Here is a 25628-nt window from a genome sequence, read left to right on the forward strand (position 1 = left end):
ACATTCCTTATGCCTATTCACTTTTATAGGAGTTATACATGTGGAATACGGGGAGCATAGATCCTTACACAATTTGATTAGAAAACTGAAGCATAGAGTAGCTGGCTTTTGTTTCACAGCTTCAGTGCTTCCTGGCAATAAGATAAATCAAGTCACTGGACTAGTAAATACATTGGCATAGTAAATAATATCAGGAAGCCTGGTGCATTGTGAATAGACATGGAACATGTGATAAAACCTGTAGCATTTTGGAAGAGAGGTGTGACTCTATCTTGACATCGAAAGTAAATTAAAAGGTCCAAATTTGCCTTCTCCAGCTAAGGCAAATAATTATTCAGGAACTTTTAAGTAGAATTGTGCTTCAAGCATATTTTCACACTATTTGTTTTCGTAAGCACTTGTATGAGCAAAGTTGGATCACTGAGATTTGTTTGATCACAAAATGAAATCGGTTTTGGGTAGAACAGAAGTAATTTATATTGGTTAGGTCAGAAAAAAGAAACAATACTATATAACTTATCTGGCGAATTACACAGTTTGAATATTGAAATAGTAATACTGAATACTTGAAGGAATATTCACAGTAAACACAGTCCTCTCAATGCATGTTTCATCCAGTGCATTGTTCAATGTACATTATTTTCTCTGTTCTGTTACAGCCTGATTGACTTCAGTGAAGTTGCATGTGTATAAGTGTGGGCAAAATTGGGTTCTATCTATGTAAGCACACAGTTATCCCTCCTTACTTGCCCATTTCCCTTTATATAAGTGTGATGTTGCCTCTGGGCTGTTGGTGGTGCTACAGTACAGAATTGTTGCTTTTCAAATTAAATATTTTGCAATTAGTATGTGAAGATGTACATTATACAAATTGTTTTTACCACTCATAGCTGCCAAACTGTCATTTAAGAGCGTGAATAACAAATGACCATTTTGAGGAGTGACATACCATGATGATGGCCCATTAAAACTCCTCAAGAATACTCATGGACTGCATATGCCACTCAGCCATCTACAACAGCAGCTGCCTCTGTGTTCTTCCTCTAACTGTGCTAATCTTAATGGGCTTGCTGCACATTTCCTTGGAGCCACAGGGCATCCAGTGCTCTTATTAAAACTGGGGCAGAGGAAGGCAGAGGTTTAGGATTGCAGCATCTGCACATGTAGAGAATTGAGAAGAACTCAAGAAGGAGATTTATATCTCTGTATGACATTATATGTTATGTATATATTTAGTTGAGTGACATTGCTTGAGAGGAAAAAAAGTTGTGTACATGTTATAGAACATGTGTGTGACTTAGCTTCTCTTATCACATCCAATTTTCTGTATTTTCTTATTAATTATTCAACCTCCAGTCCTTAGATGACAGTACCTCATATTCCTACGCGGACCCTGTCATCTGAACTTGGTGTTTCATTCAGGAACCTTGAGGGCTTACTTAGATTATAACTGAAATTTTTTGAGGAGTAGGTTTAAGAATATTGGCATGGATTATGATTGAATAATAATTTATCAGGCAATACAGATGTGTTTGCTTCAACATTTTTTTATTTTAGTGTTGGTTCAATGAATGTTCAGTTGGCTCCCAGGGTGTTTAAAAATCTGATATGGGCTACACTGTGTGATATTAGCACCATATAGTACCAGTCTGGAAGAGTAGACAGTCTCTATGCGTCATTAAAGCTCTTTGGCTACTTTAAAGATATAAAGGTTAAAATAAAAAATGAGTCTTTTTAAAGGAAATGTATAATGCTTGTGGAAGTTGGAGGCTTGGCAGTGTGGAAGGGTGAAGTCCTCCTTATTCACAGAACAGGTACTGCATATGGCTTTTGCAGTGCATGCATCACCAAACTGTCCCATCAAATGTCTCAATCCTTGACCTGTAGGAGTGAGAGGACAGTTGAGTACTCTTGTCAATTCAAAACTTGGCCTCAAGAGATAGCAACTATATTTCCTGTGAGGAAATGAATACAATTCTTAAATTTTTATCTCTGTGACCCAGTGCCTACTCTCAGCTCCGATCCCTTTGTGTTGCTCTAGCACCAAAAAGGGCCAGAAAGCTTCCCTAACAGGATCAGTGAAGAGTCATCTGGCGTATGTGTCACAATGGGTCACAGCTGAGAGTAGCAGCTTCAGGACACACTGCTGAGAAATAGGGCAGTATCACTCCCAAACTGGTGGTTATTCTATCATAAGATATACCAAGACAGTAACAACAGTAAACTTCTGTCTCACCATACTGATTAACAATAAGTGTAAAATGCAGTCTCCTTAGGCATTCTAGCCCTTGCTTTACCACCCAGACACTGGACTTTTATGATGAGTGGTTATTGAAAACCAATTTAGTCACATATAGGGTCCTCTAATTCCAAGAGATCAGCCACATAGCCAGGTCAATATTTAACTCAGATTTTATCCAATAATCTACACTGTTGCCAATCCTGTATTATCTAATATCTAAAGGTTTATTTATAGAAAATAAAGGAAAGAGGAGAGATTTAAAATGGTTAAGGAAGTCTTATACATACAATCATTGCAAAGTTATTGGATCAGGTTTGTAGCAGTGATGTTACAGACTGCTCACTTATAAAGTCTGTGGTAACTTACAGAAGATTAGAAGATCCTCTGACCATAGTAAATATGGTCCTTTTAGTGTAAATCCATAGTCCAGAGATCAGAGCAGGAAAGAGGCAGGGCTGGCTCCAGGCACCAGCAAAGGAAGCAGGTGCTTGTGTTAGGTAAAAAAGCAAGTCCTTACTCACCTCTCCAGCACCCGAGTTCGTGCGGAGTTGGTATGGGGCTCACAAATCTGTCAGAGACCAGACAACACTTCGTTGATCAACGGGCTCACACTATCCTTAGCTTAAAAGCCTTCGGAGTAAGTGTGGCAAGTTTATTAGGGGTGAGCATCAATATTTATACACAGAAGTAAACAAAGTGATTAACAGATCATAATGGTCATGCATAATCAATCAAGATTCTACAGGATAAAACAGGTTAAAATGTAGATTTAAAAAGACAAAAGGGGAGATGGCTACTTAAGGGGAGGGGGGGTGTCATGAGTAGTTCGCAGGTCAGAGCTTTGATTAAAAGTTTCAGACAGAGACATCAAGTCTGGATTAAGTTTAAGCTCATCAAAAGTTCAGACTCAACACTTGGGGCGGCCAATGGAAAGGGGCAGCACGTCCAGGTCCTCGGCGGAAGTTCGGCGGTGGGTCCCTCAGTCCCTCTCTTCCTCTTAGAGCTGCCACCGATGTGCCGCCGAAGAGGAAGAGAGGTAATGGCATGATTGAGCTCCCGCTGAAGTGCCGCCCATCAACTTTATCTTTTTTTTTTTCCCCTGCTTCGCCACTTGGGGTGGCAAAAAAGCTAGAGCTGGCCCTGGAAAGAGGCAAAGTGGAGATGCTTCCAGGGTCCTTCTTTTATACTTTCTCCCATGTGGAGGGACTGATTAGTTTATGGAAAATTACAGGCACAAGATGGAGTTCAGGGTCACATGAGCAAGTCACATAACTTTGCATGCTTTGATGACTCATAGAAGCAGCCATTACCCATATTTTGACTAAAGCATCCACAGGAAGGACCATCAGATGAGAAGAAGCTTTTTCTGTGGCCCATTGTGAGATTTAAGTGTTATTTAATGGGTCATCAACTTGAATAGTTCATTCACAATGTGCTAGCCAGATTGGATATAAATTACCTTGGGAGTGTTATCTCAGGAGCAAATACATTTGATATATAGATCTATATAGCCAATATTCATAACTTCAGACACAAAAATGTTACATGCATATAAACAGGATAATCATACTTAGCAAATCATATCTTTTCCATTGACACATTCCATGACATACTTTGTACAAGATTTGTTGCAATTGTCCAACAGGCAATATTAATGATTCAAATGGTCATATTTCAATCATACAGCATCACAGTAGGGAAGCTGGTTGGCTAGAGTTGACATAGCCAGTCCTATGCGATCTCTCTGACTGCCAATTGTATCAGAAGGGCCACAGGGGCAGGAGATGGTGAGGCAATCATCAGCCAGCACAGAGGCCCTTAAGGAGGGCTCTCAAAACTCGCATAATTTAGAGCAGCTCTGGGCTGCTCTAAATTACTCTAGAGACTGCAGTGACCCATGGCAGCCCAGGAGCTTAGTGAAGTACAAAAGTTGCTTAAAGCTGTATTTCCTTCCATTTTATCACTCAACTACGCTGTTCAGAGCTCTGGAACAGCGGAGGATCTGAGACTGTGACTCTAAATTTTGAAAAATACTCTAATTTTTTTCACTGCTCTGTGCACGTATGGTCACTTGCATTTTTCCCTTTTTTTCCCCTCTAGACCTGATTTTGCTGATTCTGAATCTTTTTAAATTTACGACAGCCTTCACTGTGCCTCCTAATATATAATTTAACTGTTAAAACAAATTTTCCCTGGAGAACATAGTTTCTCTGTAAACACAGGGTAGTTACAGCAAACATTTACAGTTACATGATGCTTGTCCAGCAGCAAAAAATGCTGTAAACATTCATAGGATATCCAATGCCCAAATTGGAATATTAAAAATGCTGGTGAGCTGCTACCATTCTATCCCAGAGATTCTTTCTCCACCCTAGACTGCAAAATCAGCCCCATTCACTATTTTATTTTGTGCTTTCTTTCTTTTTTACCATCTCTATAGCTCTTTGTTTTTGCCTTCCATTCCTTTTCACTTTCTATCTCTCCTGTTATCTTTTCCCTCCATATTCTTCTACCCCAGTGCCTTCCCTCCTCCTCTGTTATCACTCTGACCTCCATGTCTGGTGTGCCCACCCCTTCCATGTCTGACATCTGCTTTTCTTTCATTCTCCCCAGATATGGTCTATGGCCATATCTGGGGAGAATATGTGCGGGACAGTGGCGAACCATGGCCACTGGGAGCTGCGAGCGACCGTACCTGCGGACGCTCAGGTAAACAAAGCATCTCGTGGCCTGCTAGGCACTTACCCTGCACAAGCTGCAAAGCAAGTTTGGGAACCCCTGGTCTATGGTGTCATGTCTACTCTGTTCTCTTCTCCCTGATGTCTTTTTTGTTCACATCTCGCTGCTCCTCTTCCTGACCCATATGGATCTGTACTCTCCATTATCTCTGGACCTCTGACCATGTCTCTGCATTGCAAAGCCAATACTAGTCTCTTCTGCCATCTACGCTCCAGTCGGCATCTGCTCCTCATTGTATCTTCAGGCCAGTGCCCAGCAGATGCTGTGCTCTGGGTTGGACCAGATTCTGAGTAGTCCTTGATGTTTCTGCCTGTGTTACACAGAGTGAATGTGTGTTTACTGTGGTGCTACTTCCTCTACTGCACTGTGGTCATTTCTGTTCAAGATCCCAAAACAAGATAGCCAAACACATGTGGCTAGTATGTCAGAAGGGTGAATAGTGCCATTGTGGCGTAACTATCTACATTGGTTCCAGTCAAGCATTGATGGCATTGCTGATACTGAAGGCTTGGACACCATGACAAAAGCCAAGCCTTTAGAAAGCGTATTATTAGAAATAGTCCCCCACCATTAACATTCCCTGATTAAGATTATAGTTATTTTTGGACATACATTTATATTTGGTGCTTTTCTCTTTACTTTATCCCTTCCCTATATTGATTCTTATACTAAAAAGCAGAACATAAAATAGTGTTTTTCCCCTGTGATCCTAGCATTGTACAGCAATGTAACATAAAATAACAAAACAAAACAAAAGGAAACATTTGCCCTCCAGGAGTTGTTCCTCAGTGTTCTTTGAAGCAAGTTTCTAAAAGAAAATCATTATCAGCTGAGAAGTACTATGGCTAGCTCCTGGGTGTGAGGTGAACGATGCGAATTACAAGCCTTTGCGGATGTCAGTTATGTGTATTACAATAATCTATTTCTATTTCACATGATTTTGTGATGAGGCAAAATGGCAATTCATGATATACGGTGAGATTTTCAAAAGTGCTCAGTATTCAAGAGCCAGGCAGAGAGTGCACCCTGATTTTAACAGGAATATGACAAGACTCCAAATTAAATTTAACTTTGACAACACCCCTACATAGACTAATTTCATTCCAGATTGAAACTTTTACTCAGGTTGAAATTATTCCAGTTCACTGAGTCTTGATCCCCAAACACCCTCCCATATAACAAATATTGTACAGGTATATATTTTATGGAAATATGTAACAAATTTTAATTAACAATCACAATTGAAAATGCCAATACAAACAACAATATAAAAATATATGGCAAAATTGCATAGTTACAATCAAAGAAAATAGTAAATCCAATAATATTAAGTATTTAAGTAACAGCATTGTCGTTCGTGACCATTGAAATGAATAAGATGGGAAAGAAAGGAGGCAAATACAGTCTTTGCTAAGATAATTTTGTTTGAGATTCCCCCTACTTTCATTCCATTTTCGGACAATTTAATATTTGAAAAGTGCCTTTAGTTTCATCTGGGCATGTGGCTGCGCATTCCCTCCCAGCCCACTTGTCAGTCTTGCCAATGGGATGGCAGCAGGTAGTTGTGAGTGTGTCCCCTTCACTTCACAATCCATCTCCAGTCTTTTTGGTGAGATGGGGGTGGGGGTGGGGAGGGGAGAGAATGGGGAGAAGGGTGCTGCCAGGGACCTAGCTCATCCAAACTATTGGCTGGACACAAGACCTGAAGAGTCCACAATTGTAGAGCCAAAACAGAGTTCTGCCATTTTGTCTTTCTTTATTACTTCCCCCAACCGTCATCCTCCTATCTCCCCATCATCCGTGCTCAGTTTTAGTGTTAAGACAAGAGAGCAGGTACATTTGTGTCATCTCCACAGTACAGAGAACTATGGATGAGGAATCAGTTCTCCTTTGTCCCCCATCCCTTTCTCATACTTTTCATAGTGGGATAGAAAAGGGGTGAAATGTGGTGACTCGTCCTCAGGAGACTTTCTCAGTTATGCTGAGAATAAGTATCTATATTTGATTCAAAAGCCCAATATTTTTTAATCTGTGAATACTGTAGCGTCTCATACTCTTTTTCTCTCCCTCTTTCTCGCCACAGCCTTTGTGATCCTGTTGGTGGTGGAAAGCCTGCAGCTCCTCATATTCTTTCTGTCTTTGTCTTTTCTACCCTGCCCCAGGCTTTGCATCTCTGGACCTTGCAATGAAACAGGAGCCATTAACAATCCTGTCACCACGAGGAACAGCTTCAGATATAGATTTAAAATGTATTTAATGTTAGAAAGAGGAAGACAGGAATATTAGCATTCCACCTATTTTGTGGGAGTCTGAAACCAGGGAAATAGCAGTCCATGCCTCCGGAAGTCAGGGAGAGTCTTGCTGGTCAGACAAATTGACTCTAGTGCACAGGTATCCATAGTTATTGATGGAAATAGATTTTTAGCTCTATAGGAGATACTACAACAGCACACAATAATGCTAAGTAATGGAAAATGATGTTATCATTGGCCCTGTGAATCACAACCCACAAGATGTCTGAAAGCATAGAGCATTTAGTGTCAGTGAATCTGAAAGAAATGGACTAGTCATTTGTTAGACCCTCAATGGCAGAGTAATTGTTGTCCTAATTAAAAAAATACAAACATAGCAGGTCAGACTGTACCCTAAGGTTTAGCCCTTCAGGTTCAGCAGGTCCCATGGGTGTACTGAGGGCAGAATTTGGTTTACTTTTTTATTAGAGAAGTAGTGTCTTTGCTGGTCAAAATCTAAAGAGATCACTGTATATCTCACACACATACGCACAAGAATATTTTAAAGTGATGGTTTTTTAGGGCTCGATCCTGTGAAGCGCTAACTGACCTTTATTCCTGTTGATTTCATTGGGAGTTAAGGGCTCTCAGCAACTTGCAGTGTCAAGCACACAGTGAAAATAATTGTCATTAGTGATACATAAACCTCAAAAAATGTGTATATGTAGTTCAGATAACTACCAAACCTCTGGAGATCTCCTCACTCCCAACAGACTAACATGACCATGCCTTTCTAGAGTTGTTAGTTCTCCCTAAATCTTCCTGATTATGGCAACATCCTCCCACTGTTAAAGTTGCATTTGGTGTTTTCTCTTTAGAGCTGGTGCCTTCACTTTTATTTCTCGTGAGCTCTTGTGCACAATGCATGCCAGGGAAAATTAAACCACAGAACCTACAAAGCCTAATAGTAGATGTGCTTGGGGCTCAGCTGAGAGGCATCTGGGCCCATTCAACAGATCTTGGAAGATAGAGATAAGGTGACCTAGATCCCCACATGTGTGTATGTGTGGGGTAGCTAATATGGGGGATTGACTAAAGGTGGACTTGCAAGGAGGCACTAGGAATTGGGGGGAACATATAGTCCCTTCATTAAATGAAGTGATCTGAAATCCTTGAAAAAAAGTTTGGGTTCAGAGAAAGTAATGAAGACCATTCCCCCCTAATTATGGCCTCTTGTAAAGAAATCTGTGGCTGGTGGGGGTAGGAGATCTCTCTGATTTCCTACAAACTGTGCCTGAAAGGCAATGAGTTAGGGGAACTCCAGAGTGGGCAAAACTTCCAAACTCTTTGGATCCTTGGGACCACCCCCTCTACAGAGACATGAGTCATTTATGTTGCTCTACTGGATAACCTCTCCCCTGAAATCATAACGTATTTGCACTGCTACAGGCTGGGCCCCCTTTTAGACTTCTGTGCTAGGTCCCTCTTGGATTTCTATGTGAGAAATCACAAGTGCAGCGGAGAGCATGTTGAGGGCAGTGCCACAGAGCAATACTACTCTACCTTACACACAATCTGAATTGCAGAAACTCTCTGGAGCTCTTCCACACAGAGTTCCAGAGTAGGGTTTTCCTGGAAAACAGCTGGCAAAGAGTGCTGCAGAAGTGGCACCATATCCTTCTGAATATTAATCCCCCAGGATCAACCCAGGTCAGTTACAAGGCCAAATATCAATATTTAGTCCTTCCCAGGGTCTCAAAGTACTTTGCAGACATTTATTAATCTTTACAAAGCTTTAGACTCTGACCTGGGTAAATATTCCACTTTCAGATGGGGAAACTGAATAACTGAGAATGTGACTCCACAGACACATTAATAGTCAGTGGCAGAGATGGAAGTAGAGCCCAGAACTCCTGGGTCTAAGTTCTGTGCTCAGTCTACAAGGTGAGTTACTTCCTCCATCTTAACAGTAGACTTACACTAAAGATACCTAAAGCAAGGTAGATGTGTACATTCTCCAGCTATCTGGATCCTTTCAGTGCAGTTGAATTTTTTACATTGTTCCTTGCACTGAACTTTCATTTTTCTCGTGCTGGTACTAAAATATTCAAAAAAGTGTTTAAACAAACTTTTTAGGGTGTTCTTAAAGAATGAGAGCACCACACTGCCTTCTGTGGTGATATAGGGTTTTCCCTAGGATTAAGTAAGTAGGGAGTGCTTCTGCAGCTAGTTGAGCCTGGGGCACTCTTTTTTAAAGATTTAGTAGAACAAATATTCTGTAATTTTAATAAAATAAAATGTGCAGTGAGTGTAGCTCACCCATAGCCTGAATTTTGTAGTATCAAAGAACATTGTTGGTCACTCTTTCAGTCCACAGAGTATCAGTTATCCACTAAAAGCTCAGACTGCAGTCCATCTATTAAGATTGGTAGAAGGAGCATACTGCAACTGCATAAATAGTAGCTATCTAGAGGATATAAGCTAGGTAATGTATAAGTAATATGTAGCTCTTTATCCATTTTAAAAATTCAAAATTGGTCTCCAATTTTTCACTGCTGAAATGACACAGGCCTTTTGCAATTGTATTAAGTTCTGACTCAGACAGCAATTGTCTGCCCATGAATTCTGGCAGTGATTACAATCCTAGTGATACTCCCAGCTGAGAAAAAAAAATATTAGTGATGGAAAGAATGATAACCATGACGGTAAAGTACAAACAGGCTCAACCTGCATTTGATATGGGGTGAAAGATGTTCCAAAGAGGATAAGAGAAGCAAACAGTTTGAACATCTTCGTCATTGTCCTCAAGTAACACAATCTTTTAACAAAGCAACAGGTGCTAAAATGCATATGACTAGTGTTTTCACTTGTTCCCTACGGAAGTGTTTTTTTGTTTGTTTGGGGCTTTATTGTGTGTGTGTTGGGGGGGGGAGTTGGGGATGTGCATGTGTGGGTTCTGTTACCTTTATTCTGTCCCATAATAGCTACACTCTGACATTCATGCTGTGAAGTGGTAGATATTATATAAAGGTGTTAGGCCATCTCTTGGTTCTTTTCATGTTCTAGCCACATATCTGTGTGAAGCAGGGTTGGTTCCAGCCATGAAATGCAGCTGTGACATATAGTGCTATTACTACCTATGTAGGTGCAGATTGGTTATACTGTTTCTGTATTTTAAGACAGGCTTTAGATGATGTATAATGAATAAATAGATATCATTCCTGGAGCATAGAAAGGTGTGACTATTTTCCAGGTTTTTACTGATCTACACTTCTGCCATTTGTATTACAAAATTGCATTTTGATCATGTTTTGGATGAAATTTTGTGAACTTCATCTTGATCTCAGTGAAATGATAATTTTTAGCACTAGTGCAATTCTTTGCAGGCTGGTAAGGGTTATCCACATTTACATATGAGGAAACTGAGGCACAGAATGAAGTGACCGGTTCAAGGATATACAATATGTTAGTAGCGGAGCAAGACTCTTTGATTCTCGAATCTAGTCTGATTCTTCCAGACTATCTTGTACAATGAACACTGGGAAAACTATCCTGTAGCTGATCTAGGGTACCCAAAAGCGAAGAAACAATTATTGAGATTTAGTTGATAGTAACTTTGCTCCAAAATCACAAACATCCTGTAGGACAGGCATTGATAGCTACTACATGGTTACACCTATTTAAGAACAGACAGCATTCTAGAACTGAAATGCAGCAGGAGGCTACTGTTGTTTTGAAATGACATAAAATGCTTTTGAAAGTGAGATTACATACTGAAAGGAAAGACATTTTCTTGCTTACAAGAGCAAGCTGACAGATTTTAATAGTCTTTCACATGCTGCACACAATAAACATTCAGCTTATCTTTCCAAGAACAATAGAATTTCATGTACTGCTGCATGACATAAGAATTAGTTTTACATATCTCCATATCACTGACTCTCTTGTAAGTTAATCTCATCTCTCATCAATTTTTCACCAGCTTCACTCTGATGTTGATAAAGGAGATGGCTCCATCAAATACATCTTGTCAGGCGAAGGGGCAAGTTCCATTTTCATTATTGATGAGAACACTGGGGATATTCATGCTACAAAGAGGCTGGATCGGGAAGAGCAGGCCTACTACACGCTCCGAGCACAAGCACTAGATAGGCTGACTAATAAACCTGTGGAACCAGAGTCGGAGTTCGTCATTAAGATTCAGGACATCAATGACAATGAACCAAAATTTCTGGATGGCCCTTACACTGCTGGGGTTCCTGAGATGTCGCCCGTGGGTAAGTAGAGAATACATTGTTCATGTCTTGGGAAATCTGTTTGTATTATCTGTTTTAAAATGTCATTATTTTTTACAGTATTACACCAAACTATTTAATTATCTATGAGCCACCTGCAACGGTTGGATGTTTGCAGGCTTGATGGGAAAATAAGGTTTTACAAAATATTTATTCTTTCAAAAATGTAGAAAAACTTAAATTAGCTATATAGGGATTTAGATAGGCGTTTTATGGTGTACTTCTCATTTCAGTGCCCAGAACCTTTGTTTTATAATTCTCATTAAGAACAGAAAGTTTCACACCAACGCTCTGGCACAGAGAGGTGATAATATCTCCTTTTGTATACATCAACTCCATTATGAACAAATTCCTTTAAAAGCCATTTAGTACATAAAGTGTTTAGTATGTATTGCTTATATTGGTGTGTTAGAACTGTACCTCATTTGTAATAGCCAAATTATGCTCTGTGGGAACACGTGCATGGACCCAAGAGCAGAACTTGGCCCAACTTAAAAGAGTTTTGAAGTTTATTAGAATTAGAGAGTGAAGCCTTGTAAGTAGTTCAAGTATTCTACTGGAATATAGCAATATGAATGAGGCACATCTAAACCCTGTCTACATTCAGATCCATTATTTAGTCATTTTAAAGGACCAGCCCCTCAACAGGTGTAAATTGGCAATGTTCTATTGGCTTCAGTGGAGCTATGCTGATTTACACCAGCTGAGAATCTCGTCCAGAAACCGGCTCACTTAAAATTAGTTTTGTTCCGAGCTAAGGGCTTGTCTATGCATAAACTGGAATAGAAAAAAAAACTAAATATGTTGTAATTCAAACCTTTTGTTACTTCAGTTACTTTGCAACTGTATGTGTGGACACTCTTCTTTCAGATTAAGACTGCCCTATGTCAATTTAATTTAAATTGATTTTTTAATGATTTAAGTTATATCAAAATGGGACATTCAGTCTGAATGAACAAAGTCCATACACAGACTTGCACTAATGGTGTGAATTACAATCATTTTAGTTTTTTTCAGTTTCACTTTTGTATGTTAGCATGCCCTGTGTTACGGTTCCAGAATGAAAGGAGGAGAGAGAACAAGAAAAAATATCTTGTTTAGGACTCTACTGAAATCATTAGTCACCATTACAAATAAAGGATGCTCACTTGAAATCCCCCAAAATATTAGCAGAGAGAACATAAGTAGAACGTTGCTACTGCCATTTGATTTTACTTAGCAGAAGTCATAGATATGATCCCTCAGTTGATATTTTGCATTTGTTCATGATCATTTCATTCTAGGTCAGTGTCAGAAGAGGCAGGAGTAACATTTGAAGGAAAGAGGGAGATCAATATTCTTGTAAAACATTAGGGGGAAGGTGAAGAGGACAGATACTTCTAAAAACTGTTTCCTGCTGCACTCTGGAAAGAGAAGATAATTCAGATAATTCAAGAGACTTTTAAGAACAAATAATCTAAAAGTTTAAGAGCAAAATATTCATTACCAAGAAAAAAACAAAATACCAATTTTTCAGACTAAGTGACCCTCTTCCAGGGTTAAGCTAGTTTTACTGCAGCATCACTGTTTTCAGTCATCTTTGTACTAAATATATATAATTCTTAAAGTGTTGGCTCAAGTGAATTCATCCAGAGTGCAACAGGAAGTAAGGTTTTAAAGCATCTAACTTCTGTATCTTGCACACTGAAGAACAGTATCTCCATCTTTCCTCCCAGTGAAACTTCTGCCTTTTCCCCCATTGATTTATATTGTAAGTGCCACACTAAAGATGAGGGCTTTCTCCCTCAAAATATAATAGGAAACAATTTTTTGGTTGTGCATTTGAAACTGGATTGTGCACCTGACTCTTTTGCCATTAAATAGCAATCCACATTAGTGTCATTCTATATGATAGAGAACACCCACACAATTGTTTAATGTGAGCTACTTTCACATATTCCTTTGCTGCTTCACCAACATAAATGACTGGGTGAAATTCTCCCCTAAGCAGGGGATCAGCACAAAGTATATATACCATTTAACTCCTACTTAACTACTCAAAATGGAGCTTAAGTGGGACTTGAGTGGTGCGGAGGCTTTGTGCTGACCTCTGCATGGGACTGAATTGCACCTCCTTTGAGATTTCTAGAATAATACATTTTAAACATCTTCGGAGTTTGCATTATAGTAATACTGAATACTACATTAATATTGGATTAAGGGTTTAGTAGCATGAAGTCCTTGTGTGGCATTTATCTTACATAGTCACATTGATTCATAGTTTATTCATATTACATAATTTCTAATTAAACATCTACAGCATTCGTGAAATATTAAGGGGGAACAAAGTATCTCTCTCCTATTTTGTCTAAAATTATATCCATGACAAAGGATTCCTTAATTGAATATGAAACAGAATGAAAAAAGATCACAGGTTTATAAACCAAAATGAACTATAAAAGCATGAGAACTATAACCCCACACTTCCAAATAGTATTATTATGAAAGCATGATGATTCTACATTACATTTGGCAAATATTTAGAACATTATCTAAGGACTATTGAAGCCTTCAGTGGGCTTTGGATTGGACTTTTTATGAAAATATTGGGCAGGGAGATATCTTCATAGAATCATAGAACTGGAAGGGACCTCATCTAGTCCAGTCCCTTGCAAGGCAGGACTAGGTATTATCTAGACCATCCCTGACAGGTGTTTGTCCAACTTGCTCTTAAAAATCCCCAATGATGGAGATTCCACAACCTCCATAGGCAATTTATTCCACTGCTTAACCACTCTGACAGTTAGGAAGTTTTTCCTAGTGTCCAACCTAAATCACTAAATCTTGATGGCTTGCAAATTTTTCCATGGAAATAAAAAAGCTCAAAAAGTATGGCCTATAGGAATGTCAGAGACAATAAAACATGAAATTATGGATAGAGTTATGAGTGACAATGTATTTTGCTTATTTTAAAAATGTAACAGAATGTTATATTTCAAACAAAAAAAATAAACCCCTTTGCAAATGGATCTAATGATGTAGGCTGGAATTTCAAAAGGGCTTAGTATGCAAAAGCTCCCACATAAGCATCTAAAAAAGTGGATTTGCAGAACACTTGAAAATCTGGCCGTATGTGCTTCAAAAGTAAGGAGACTGAAAATTAAGATTTTTACGCCTACCTTAATTCTGTCTCTTTGCTCTGCCAATTTTTCACTTAGAAGAAATCCTCCCCATTACCACATAAAAGAAACATGCCTCTCCTGTTACATATATGATGTATAATGGTATGGGCTTTCATTGTATGGTGATTTATTAAATTTACTTATTTTTAATCTGTTATTGTGCCACTTGTCAACTCTGCAGGGGCTTACAATTTTTATTTATTTAAATTTTTTAAACCAGACCTTTATCAAGCATAGCCAGTCACTAAAAACAAGTTTTTCTTAATGGGCCATGTCAGCCCTAAAAACAATCTTCTCCCCAATATTCCTTGCACAACCTCATTTAAAACCCCTGCCTCCCATACCGCCACTTTTTCTCGAGGTACTTATAATCTTTAAAAACCTACAAACACCTACAAACCCCCAAATAAGCTCCTCTGTAACAACCAGTTAACCTCAAGCAACCTTTTACCAACATGAATAGCCTGGGAGAATAGGTGACCTTTAGCAGCATTTCCTGAATGGCACCAAATCTGGGCTCTGGTGAATCAAAGTGGGAATGAGTTCTAAAGCCAAGGGTCCCTCACTCCAAATGTCCTGCTGCTATTCCCCAAATGTTTAAATAAGAGAGTAGTTAGGTCACGGGCTTCAGATTATTATAACTCTCTCTCTATATATATAGTAATATTTGCTCCCTGCATGAAACACCATTTAATAAGCACACTGCCCCATTCTGCACTACCTGTATTTTCTGGAAGAGTTTAAGGTGTAGCCTAATTACAGAGGTCCTACCTGGAAGTGACTAAGGCACATCCATATCTAAAAGAAAGTGGCTACATCCATATCTAAAAGAAAAGGAAGAAACCTCCTTGGCAAGTACAGAGGATAAAATAATTTACACTCTTACTTTTGGCCTGTACAGGTATAAGCGAACCACAAGACATTGTGAGGATGTGTATTTTGCTGTGTGTTCCACAGCCCACATATGTAGGTGGATATGATGCAGATTAATCTTTTGCTTGTATCTGGAGTTTGGGATCTCTGACCAATCTTGGGATGGTGAATGAGATTCATTGGGGCTCCCAGTTTATTATTGGTGACAGAGGGGGAATAAGGTGGGGTGTGGTTTGCAAGATGTAGCATACCTATCTCATACCTGGAGGCCAGAAAGGGTTTGGGTCTGTGGTCTATAAGTAGTAGGTGGGTTCACACTTTACAAGCTAATATGTAGAACTGTCCATGGGCTAGTGAGGTTATGTAGCATATATTTGAATATTATATGAGGAAAAGTGGTCAGAAGTAACAGGTAGCTTTAAAGTTGATGTAGGAATCTTAACTTCCAATTTCCTTACTTAAAAGTGTTGGTTTTGAATTGTAACTACTATAGAAAAATCTATTAATTTTTTCTAAGTAATATAGATTATTGTCCTTAAATTTATTTTAACAAACTTTTGGCAATGAGATTTTTCTTTTCTTTTCTTAAGTAAAACTTCCAAGTACTTCCATTTCTTTCCACTGCTATTTTAAATTATTTTAATGAAGATAAGAGATGAATGAAATAAAAATTTTGTTAACTTATATAAGGTTACAACAGCGGAGTGGGGGTGGGGGCATGCATGTTCTATTCCTTGAGAGACACAAAAGCAAGACTAGCAGGGCTTTTTGTCACTAGCTGCATTTTCTGAGAGCTACCAGTACTTACTCTCCAAACCTTGTCTTGTACTTCCCTTAGAACACATCTTCCTCCCAGGGGTAATTTTCTATACACAACTTTCACATAGAAAACTTTCTATCTAAGGTGATTTTATGCTGAAAATTTGCTACACAATGGCTTCTACATGCTAAATATCATATACATAAATAAGTAGGTTGCACACAATGTTTCTTTTGTAAAAAGTCCTTTATAGAATATCTGCTCAGAAACACACATGGTAGAAAGATTTCTATATGAAGGTTTCCTACCTAGAAAGTTTTCTGCAGGAGATATTTGTATGAAGGGACTTATCTTCACTCCAGAGGAGATCCAGGTGCACTAAAGAATGGTTTAATAATTTAATAAGTCCCTGATCTATTCCTCTCATGAAGTTTAGAAGTTCATTTGGCTTCATCAATGGAGTTTGAAAGTACACAAGCACAGTTAAATTTGAAGAATTTACAAGCTCCCTTTGTTGTGGCTGCAGAGCTTGTCATTTCCTTGCAGACATTTGTTTGTAGACCTTGAAAAAACCATGAGCAGTGAACAAAGACCTTACTGTCTGAAGATGTTGTAAGCATCACTTGCAATATTTGCAGACCTTGTAAGCTCCATTGTCAATGCTTAGAGACCTTGTAAATTCCAACATAGTAAGCCTGGCATTCACAAGGAGCACAGAATATTGAATAATGGTTATAATATTCATACATGCCAAAGTTAAGGATTCTGGCAGGGTTAAACTAGGCCTCCGTATTAGCTTTCATTGTAGATCAAGCTGTAAAACCAGTTTAAAGTACTGAATCAAAGGTCTTAAGTACCTACCAGGTCCATAGGTTGCTGAGAGGAAGGTGACAAAAACCCACCATTCCCTGTCTAATCTGACAGAGAAAAATTCTTTCCCAGCTCCCAAAAGCTGACTAGCCTGATGCAAGCCCCAAGGCCCAGAAACCCAGTTGTTCTCTAATCCCAAAAAGGGGCAGGGTGGGAGTTGTTCATCCCAGATTCAGAATGATACCTCAGGCAAAGGAAAGGTCTTATTAATCCTCTCATCAATTGCATGGGAGCCAATGGGCTTTTGCTGAACCCTTCCAGCCAGCCAGCCTCCCCTCCCCAAGCCAACGAGGAGGCTGAGGGCCCAGAAGGAGGAGAGGAAAATGAGGAGAGGCAGTCCTTAAAGGGGCCAAAAGTTTTCTTTCCCCAGTTGGCCCCAGACAGGGAAGAATGGTGGGGATGAGGCATGTATAGAGTTGTTGCCATAGCTAATAATGAGTTGGGGTCTCAGCCCATTTCTGGGTGGACAAGTGTTTACATAGCAAATTACCATCACAGGGGCCCTAATGCATTCCCTTATTGGTGGTCTGATCACTGAGGTCAAACATTAGATGGTCATAGGGAATGAATGTCCCTCATACTTAAATCTGGTCCCTCCAGGTCAGGACTGAGCTACATTGATGGGGCAATGTGGGGTGGTTCTCACTGCCATTTACTGTGGTGTACCTATCTTGTGGACTACTAAAACACGTACGTCACAAAAACAGCGAAGCCAGCTCTTTCATCAGAACGAAAAATAACCGTAAAGGCAAAATATTACAATATTCAATAAGATTATGTACTGTTTGTACATTTGGTGAGGAGGTTTTAAAGGGCAGCTGTTAATCTGTACTGATGTTACAAACTTGTATCATAGTAGCCTGTAGTAGTCATTTAGAAAGGTGAGCTAACATTCTGAGTGGGATCAGTGTGGAAATGTAGGGTGGGCTAGTCACCTGCTATGCTATGTGGAAGCAGAGGGATGGAAAAAATATAACGTTGTTTGTAAGTCTAGCTTGTTGCATTAATGTAATTCAGAACTGTGGGACATTTAACTAAAGTAGTGTCTTAAACCTTTTATAGGAACTTCTGTGGTTCAGGTAACAGCTACTGATGCAGATGACCCTACTTACGGCAACAGTGCCAGAGTGGTGTACAGTATTCTGCAAGGACAACCTTACTTTTCTGTGGAGCCAAAGACAGGTAACTTTTTCAGGTTCCCCCACAGATAAGTCCACAATAATGCTGAGATATAGTTTATACCACATTTGTTTGAAACTCAGACGGGATACCTGCTAGTACAGTGTGTTGTTAGAAAATGAATTGTGGTTTTAGCGGTCTTATTTCCATATGTCAAGAACATGTTTAGTTTGTAAATTAATAGCACACATTTGAAATATATAACCACTTGAAAATATTTTATCTGTTTTGTCCTTCACTGTGATCTCACCAGCTTCCTTGTTCATTGCCCCTACATACACCAACCCTCTTCAGGCTTCCTGAGATTCTCTTCTGTATGACCACCTTTCTCAGCTTCCGTTTGCTGCCAAAAACTTCACTGTGGGTCTCAACCAGTCTCCATATCTGTATGGGGCCTGGCCTAGATTGTTCCTTTGAAACTTTGAACATTTCTGGATTGTCTCTAGATGTTCTCAGATGAGCATAATTCTCTGGGTGTGCCTGTTTAAGAAGTCCCAACAACATGCAAGTAGCCAGCTCAGAACCAATACAAAGCCATAAACCAGCTAGGGTCCAGGTTTAAATCTGGGAGTTTAGGCTGGTGTAGGGTTGTGGATTTGGAAGAAAAATGGTTAAAAAATTCAGACATTTCTTGATGAAATGATCAAAATTTCAGCATCTCCATCTGAAGCCTGTTCCCACTTTCCACCATCTCAGTACACATCTGTAGCAACACAATGAGATTAAGCATCAGAGAAAGTAATTTTTGGCACAAATTTCCAAGGTGTTCTTCACACATCACAAATCGGTGTCATTTATTTTACTTAAAAGTAGACTGTAACAAACACTATGGTTTGCAATGTAGGCCTGCAAGCATTTTGTGCAGAAGAATCCATTATTCTATTCCATTCTGCTTTGATCCACATATTGTACTCATCATTGTGATATTGGTAAACATTTGCCACCAGTTGCTGCATAGCTGCTGCAGTTATTGTTATCATTATTATTTTCATTTAAGCATTCATGATATTCTGTACAAGACATACAGATTAAGACTTGCCTCCTGCCTGATTTTATTTTGTACTCCTCTCGGTTCTGTGTTTTTATTCCCTTCTCCCATTTTGTAAATGTTGTCTCCTTTGGGATGTCTTCTGACTCCAGATTTCCTCTTCAGAGAGTGAAAATGAAAATTCTGTGAGAAATGTCAAACAATTCTTTTTAATTTTTATTGAAAAAATTAATAGAAAATGTTTATCTTTTTTCCCTTTGACCAGGGCTAAAAACAAGGCATTGTGCTTTTGAATGCCAATAATCACTTGTCACTTTTCTTCCAGCCACTACCAAAAAGAAATATTTTTAAAAACAATTTTCTGTATGTTTCACAGGAATTTATGAACTTTTACAGCCAAACATCATGCACATGTCCTTACAGTCTTCGTGAAGTTTGTGAACATTATCCATTCTATTGCATCAGTTCTTATGAAGACAAAATTAGTAACTTTTGCCCTTTTTTCTTTAAGTATGTATCTGGTCCCTACCAATGTAGTATCTGAGTACTCAACAGTCATTAGTGAATTTACCCTCACAATGTCCCTGTGAAATAAAGAATTCTTACTATCCCTATTTTAAAGTTAACACAAACTGAGGCACAAAAAAATAAAACGATTTACCCAAGGCAACTTAGGAAGTCTGTGACAGTGGTGGAAATGTAACTCTACTGAGTCCAGTGCAGAGCATAAACCACGTGGCCATCCTCTCTCCAGCACTTCAACAATGCCTGAATTTATGGAAATGAGCTATATTTTTGTATAACTGCATTCACATCAGGGGTTTTGTACCCGTTTCTAAGTCGATATACTGGTATCTAAAATTTGTGTAGACCAGCCTCTTGGATAGTGGCATGGTAACTTCTGCTCAATCAAAATCTTTGAAGAATGAGACTGAAATGTTTTGTTATGTTTTTATTAGTTGTGATGCCACAGTCCTCTATGTACATGACAATCATCTTCCAGAAAGGATGACTAGCATTGGAAGAGTTATGACAGTAGCTATAAATGACAAAAAGCAAGCAAATCAGAACATTTAGAAACAATTAAAAACAAATATGTTGTGAAATTAAGTATTCATTTTTTTCCACACATTTGTTGTACCATGAAATCTATTTGTAAAGCAAATATTTTTGCACCAAAAAGTTTAATGCAGAGCCCTGCATTCAAAAGAAGAGAAGATAAATAGAACTGTAACTAAACATTTGACAAATCTCCGATGAAGAGATACGGGCCCCAGTGTGCCTCTCCTTTATTTCGGTTGTTTGTTTCCTTTGTTGGTGACACTAAGCATTGGGAGAGTAAATGCCTGCCTCTCTGGAAATCAGAGTTAGCAGCTGTACAATGTACCAAACATGAAATATTCATAAAGTCATCATGGTTTGAGAAGGAATATTTATTTATCTGATACGTATCAACAGAGCAGAATGGGTAAAGCAGTGGATTTTTTGCTGCTTTTAAAAAAAAAAATTTCAAACCATAATTACAAATTATATGTAAATGACTGAGTGGATATAACAATAATATTATTTCATATATTAGAGTATTTCAGTTAATACATCAAAGCCACCTCATTGCATGGAGTGCTTTAGAAGTGGCTACTGTTTAAATAAATAGTAGCCAATACAAAATAGCTTCATTTGAAGGCATTAGTAGGATATGAGATTAATAATACTAAGAATCCATTTGGTCAATGACAATTTCAAGACATTTGTTAAATTGTTCGCTCAGCTTGGAATCTTGAAAAACAATAACAAATATGTCTTTCTCCGTATCACCAAAATAGTGGGGAAATGAAGGTATATGAGAGACTGGATGGCTGAGGACCCAAAAAATGTACAAGTGCCAGCAACTACATGAAGTACACTAGGGACTTTGATATTGCTAATGATTTTTCATAGAAGGAGCTCATAGTACAGTGGTGGGTGGCAGTATAAAACCATAAGGCAGAGAGAGCCATTAGCCCATGGTACCATTGGTTGAAAATTGTTACCTTCTGATGGCAGTGAATGGTGGACACTTTGCAATGAGTGTGCGGGTTCAGTTCAGTTTCCAGTGAAAAGGTGCCATGACAAAATTGATACTAATTACCCCCCTTCTTGGCACTCTCAGCAGAGATGCAAAGGATTGAATGGACATGGAAACTGACCCAGAGGTAGTTATTTCAGACCAAGCTTCAAACAATTAGCAGGAGCTTATACTACATGGCTGATGCCTATGTAAAAGCTTTCTATGAATAAACTACTTTTCTTGATCACTAATTTCACAATAGGAAAGATAAATCTATAAATGTTGATGCTGTCCCAGATAGACCTAACAAGGACCTTCACCATTGTACCTGACAATATATTATAGACATGGAGATACTGGGTCAAGTCATCATTGTATCTCATTACAACACTATTCTTATAAGGCAAGCATAATGTTTATATCAATATATTTACCAATAATAAATGCAACCAATGACATTGTGTGTTTTGTTCTCCAGGTATTATCAAGACTGCACTTCCGAACATGGATAGGGAGGCCAAAGACCAGTATTTACTTGTTATTCAAGCAAAGGATATGGTTGGACAAAATGGTGGACTGTCCGGGACCACATCTGTAACTGTCACCTTGACCGATGTCAATGATAACCCACCACGTTTTCCACGGAGTAAGTTACCGGTACTTTATGACAACTGCTACCATTTCTAAACATTCTTGCATGCTGTACATGCCATTTTAAAATGGAGCTTATAATACTTATCTCTTCTTTAAAGTGCTTTGGGATCTCTGGATAAAAATTGTTATATCACAGCTAGGTTATATTATTAGTAGTATTAGTATTATTACATTGTAAAAATCTATCTTGTTTATCAGTCCACACAAAAATATTTTTCAGATCAGTTTAAGCAAAGTGATGCACACTATATACATGTATTAATATCTTTTGCTCTTTCCCTGACAAAGGAAAGATAAAAGATTTATAGTGCAGCATTTACTTCTTGGGTTTCAAGATGCATATTTTTTCTTTCTTGCGTACAGTTCACATTCCTTTGGAAATTCAGCAAGATTTTTCTTGTGCAGACACTCAGTGTTTCATAAGAAATCAATCTTGGAAGAACCAGAAAACCATCTGCCCCCAATTTACTTGAGTTGACCAAAATGGCTCTTGACTTAAACAAGAAGAGGAAAGAAACAAGTATATTACCAAATTCGAAGCACCCTGTTTATAAATTACATTTTATCTCATCCCTTTTCTTTCTTCCAATGGTTTTTCATTGCTATGGGAAATTAGAATAATGTGCAGAATGTATTCATGCCCAATCTGGCCTCTTCTCAAGTGTATATAAAAAACAAATATGTCCAAAGAGAAGGAGAATTAGATTTCCTGCCACCAATTGCTTGTGGTATTAATAGAACAACAGTGAATCTATTTCTGGAGGTGAGAATGGTATTGGCTGCACACTACACTCAGAAATCTCTTCTAGCTGCATATAATATCACCTTCTTCTTGAACTACAAGGTTGAAATGTTCAACGGAGAGGGAGATGTACTTATTAAAGGGTCAGAAACTGAGTACATCTCAAGATCCAGCCATGTCAAGTATGGGCAGGGCTTCCTTGAGATTTACAGTTATAAAAATTAGGGCTAATACTCATTCTATTGGCTTTTACTTTATTCCCCTGATATTATAGGAAATATACCAAAAATATCCTGTTCTCTTGAACCTTTTTAATAACAGTTCATCTCATTACTTCACACCTTAATTTAGCGAGATGCTGTCTAAATAGTCCTACAAACCTGGTGGGAGAGAGTAGAGGATGGAGAAATGATATCCACTGTCTTTCACCTGAAAGAGCAATTGGTCTATTTTTCAACTAAGATTTTTATGTGGTATCTTCAACAGAGTTGTCAAGTTAATATAAGTCATGACCCCAGGTTCAATGATTGTTTTAAATTTCACAGGGTCATATCAGTATAATGTCCCAGAGTCCTTGCCTGTGGCTTCAGTGGTAGCCAGAATAAAAGCTGCAGATGCTGATGTGGGACCTAATGCTGAAATGGAATATAAGATTGTGGATGGTGACGGCCTTGGAGTTTTCAAAATTTCTGTTGACAAAGATACACAGGAGGGAATCATTACAATTCAGAAGGTAACACTGACTCTTTTTTTTTTATTTATGGCGGAGTAAGACCAATGTAGTAGGTATAAGGATGAGACTGTATGGTTAAAATGAGGAGGATCCTCACCTGCTGTTACTGGGTCATGTTAGCAGATGTCATTTTGATTTCAGTTTTTTTAAAAATGCCTGAACATCATTTGTACTGAAAACTCTTATGATTTTATCATGAGTCCAATGATCTTTGGTGTAATTTTTTTAAGTCCCAGCACATATAGAATTATCTGAGACTCTCAGCTTTCATTTATAAACATGTAGATTTCTAGCCCTCAAGATTGCAGAGAAAAGCCACAAGGCAAATAAAAAGGATCCCAAGTTTATTTTTTTTTAAATCTCATGATTTTTAAGCCATTCTCATAATTTTTAGGGCCCTGAATTCACAATTAGAGCTGTGTAGGATCCAGAATTTCCATTCTGTGGGAAATTCCACAAATTCTTTACACGCTGAAGAGGTGATTTCTGCATGATATTGCAATGTACTGCCTGATCCTGTGAAGGTACTGAGTACCTCCTGAGAGCTGCTGAACTCCCATGAAGTCAGAGCAATGTGAGGATGTTCGGCTTCCCCCAGAATCAGTTCCTAACACTGCAACGTGATTTGCAAATATCCTCTTTCAAGGCAGAAGTGATCAAGCATACTTCCTGCATACTGTGTTGATTTCTACTTAACACATATTTGAAATATAGCTAGTGAAAAGTTAGCCTTTTCTTTGTTCAGCAGCCAAATTCAGTGTGGCTTCTTCAGCTTGCTCATTTAATGTCTCCAAGTACAGCTCTGGAAGAATTATGCCTGTCCTAGAGGGAGAACATTTGTCAGTGTCACACTGAACAATATTGAATCAGTCTGGGGTCTCTTATGATCCAAGTCAGGAACTGATGCATATGTTTTAATTTTGCTATCAGCCTGTAGGCATGGAACTTAGACTCAGAGAATCTCGATTTCAGTGTTGTGCAGAGTGGGGTAAATAACTGCCATTCATTATTATTATTATCTCTGTTGTCATTGTTATATTTATTGTTGGGTTTTGACCTGTCCTTTTCAGTGGTGAAAATTTGGTCTGAAAAGTGTTTCATGAAATGTCTGGTGAACCACATTAAAAAGAAGGTTATCAAATTTTGACTCACTCTACTACTCCATTCTGTTAAACATTTGAAACCTTTTTTGGGACAAAAAATAGTGCCTCAGAAATATGGTAATCTTTTAAAATGGAAAGTCGGACTTTTTTTCTCAAATATGGGTGCTTCCAGCATCCCATTCATTTTCCTGCTTTTAGCAGCCTGGCCTCATTTGCAATACCCTCACACACTAAAATCTACCCTTGAAGCACATGGCAAGCTCAAGACCCTCCACAGTACATAAGCTCCACACTGGAGTTGCACAAGGGAACACAGTGTGGGGTGGGTATGTAGGGGTGCCTGTGAACAGTTGAAACAGCCTCCTTGCTAAGCTTGCATATCCCATTGCAGACAACATTGAGTGAGGGGGAGAGGGATTGACAGTGGAAGACTCCAGGACTGATCCCAGGCTTGCAGCTAGGATTTCATTTCCCAATTCCCTTTCTCTGCAGTCTACTTATACAGAATTCAATTACGGGTTCTGTATGCAGGTGGAGTGGATTTCAACTATAATGATGAACATGCTAGCTCACAACTGAATCAGCCAGAGGGTGTCACTGCATGGTAACATGACTGAGCTCTGCACAGAAGTGTAAGAGAATGAGCGTAAGTTTGTAACTTGGAATTTACCTAATAGCAATGCTGTGCTAGCAACTGCAGGAAGTATTCTACACAAGTGTCAGTAATTCATTGCCTTCTTCCCAAAAATCAGAGTATGCATTAAGGAGCAAAATTTGAAAGAAGCCTCAACCCAGCCTCCAAATTTTTTGCCCATAATTTAATACATAATCTGTTTGTGTGTGCAGATGTCATTTGTGCACATACATCAAGCAATTAGATGTCATGGGAAACACTTCTGAACAAGGAGGCTTGTGTTCAGTGTACAAAAATGCATGTGTAACTGTGCCCCTTGTCTTTTGCACATAGTTACTACAGTCATTTGTGCAAATCAAGCAAACAGGCATGCAAAG

General features: G+C 38.7%; 1 protein-coding gene across 1 annotated transcript in view; it reads left to right on the forward strand.

Annotated features, from left to right (window-relative positions):
- Positions 1–25628, forward strand: part of CDH7 (cadherin 7) — a 111449-nt gene that overhangs the window by 43292 nt on the left and 42529 nt on the right. The window contains exons 3-6 of the mRNA XM_045007063.1: positions 11195–11489; positions 18234–18353; positions 21864–22031; positions 23327–23514. Of these exons, the coding sequence (XP_044862998.1) occupies positions 11195–11489; positions 18234–18353; positions 21864–22031; positions 23327–23514 (771 nt within the window). The remainder of the gene's footprint in view (positions 1–11194; positions 11490–18233; positions 18354–21863; positions 22032–23326; positions 23515–25628) is intronic.

This window comes from Mauremys mutica, chromosome 2 (assembly GCF_020497125.1).
Source record: "Mauremys mutica isolate MM-2020 ecotype Southern chromosome 2, ASM2049712v1, whole genome shotgun sequence".
NCBI lineage: Eukaryota > Metazoa > Chordata > Testudines > Geoemydidae > Mauremys > Mauremys mutica.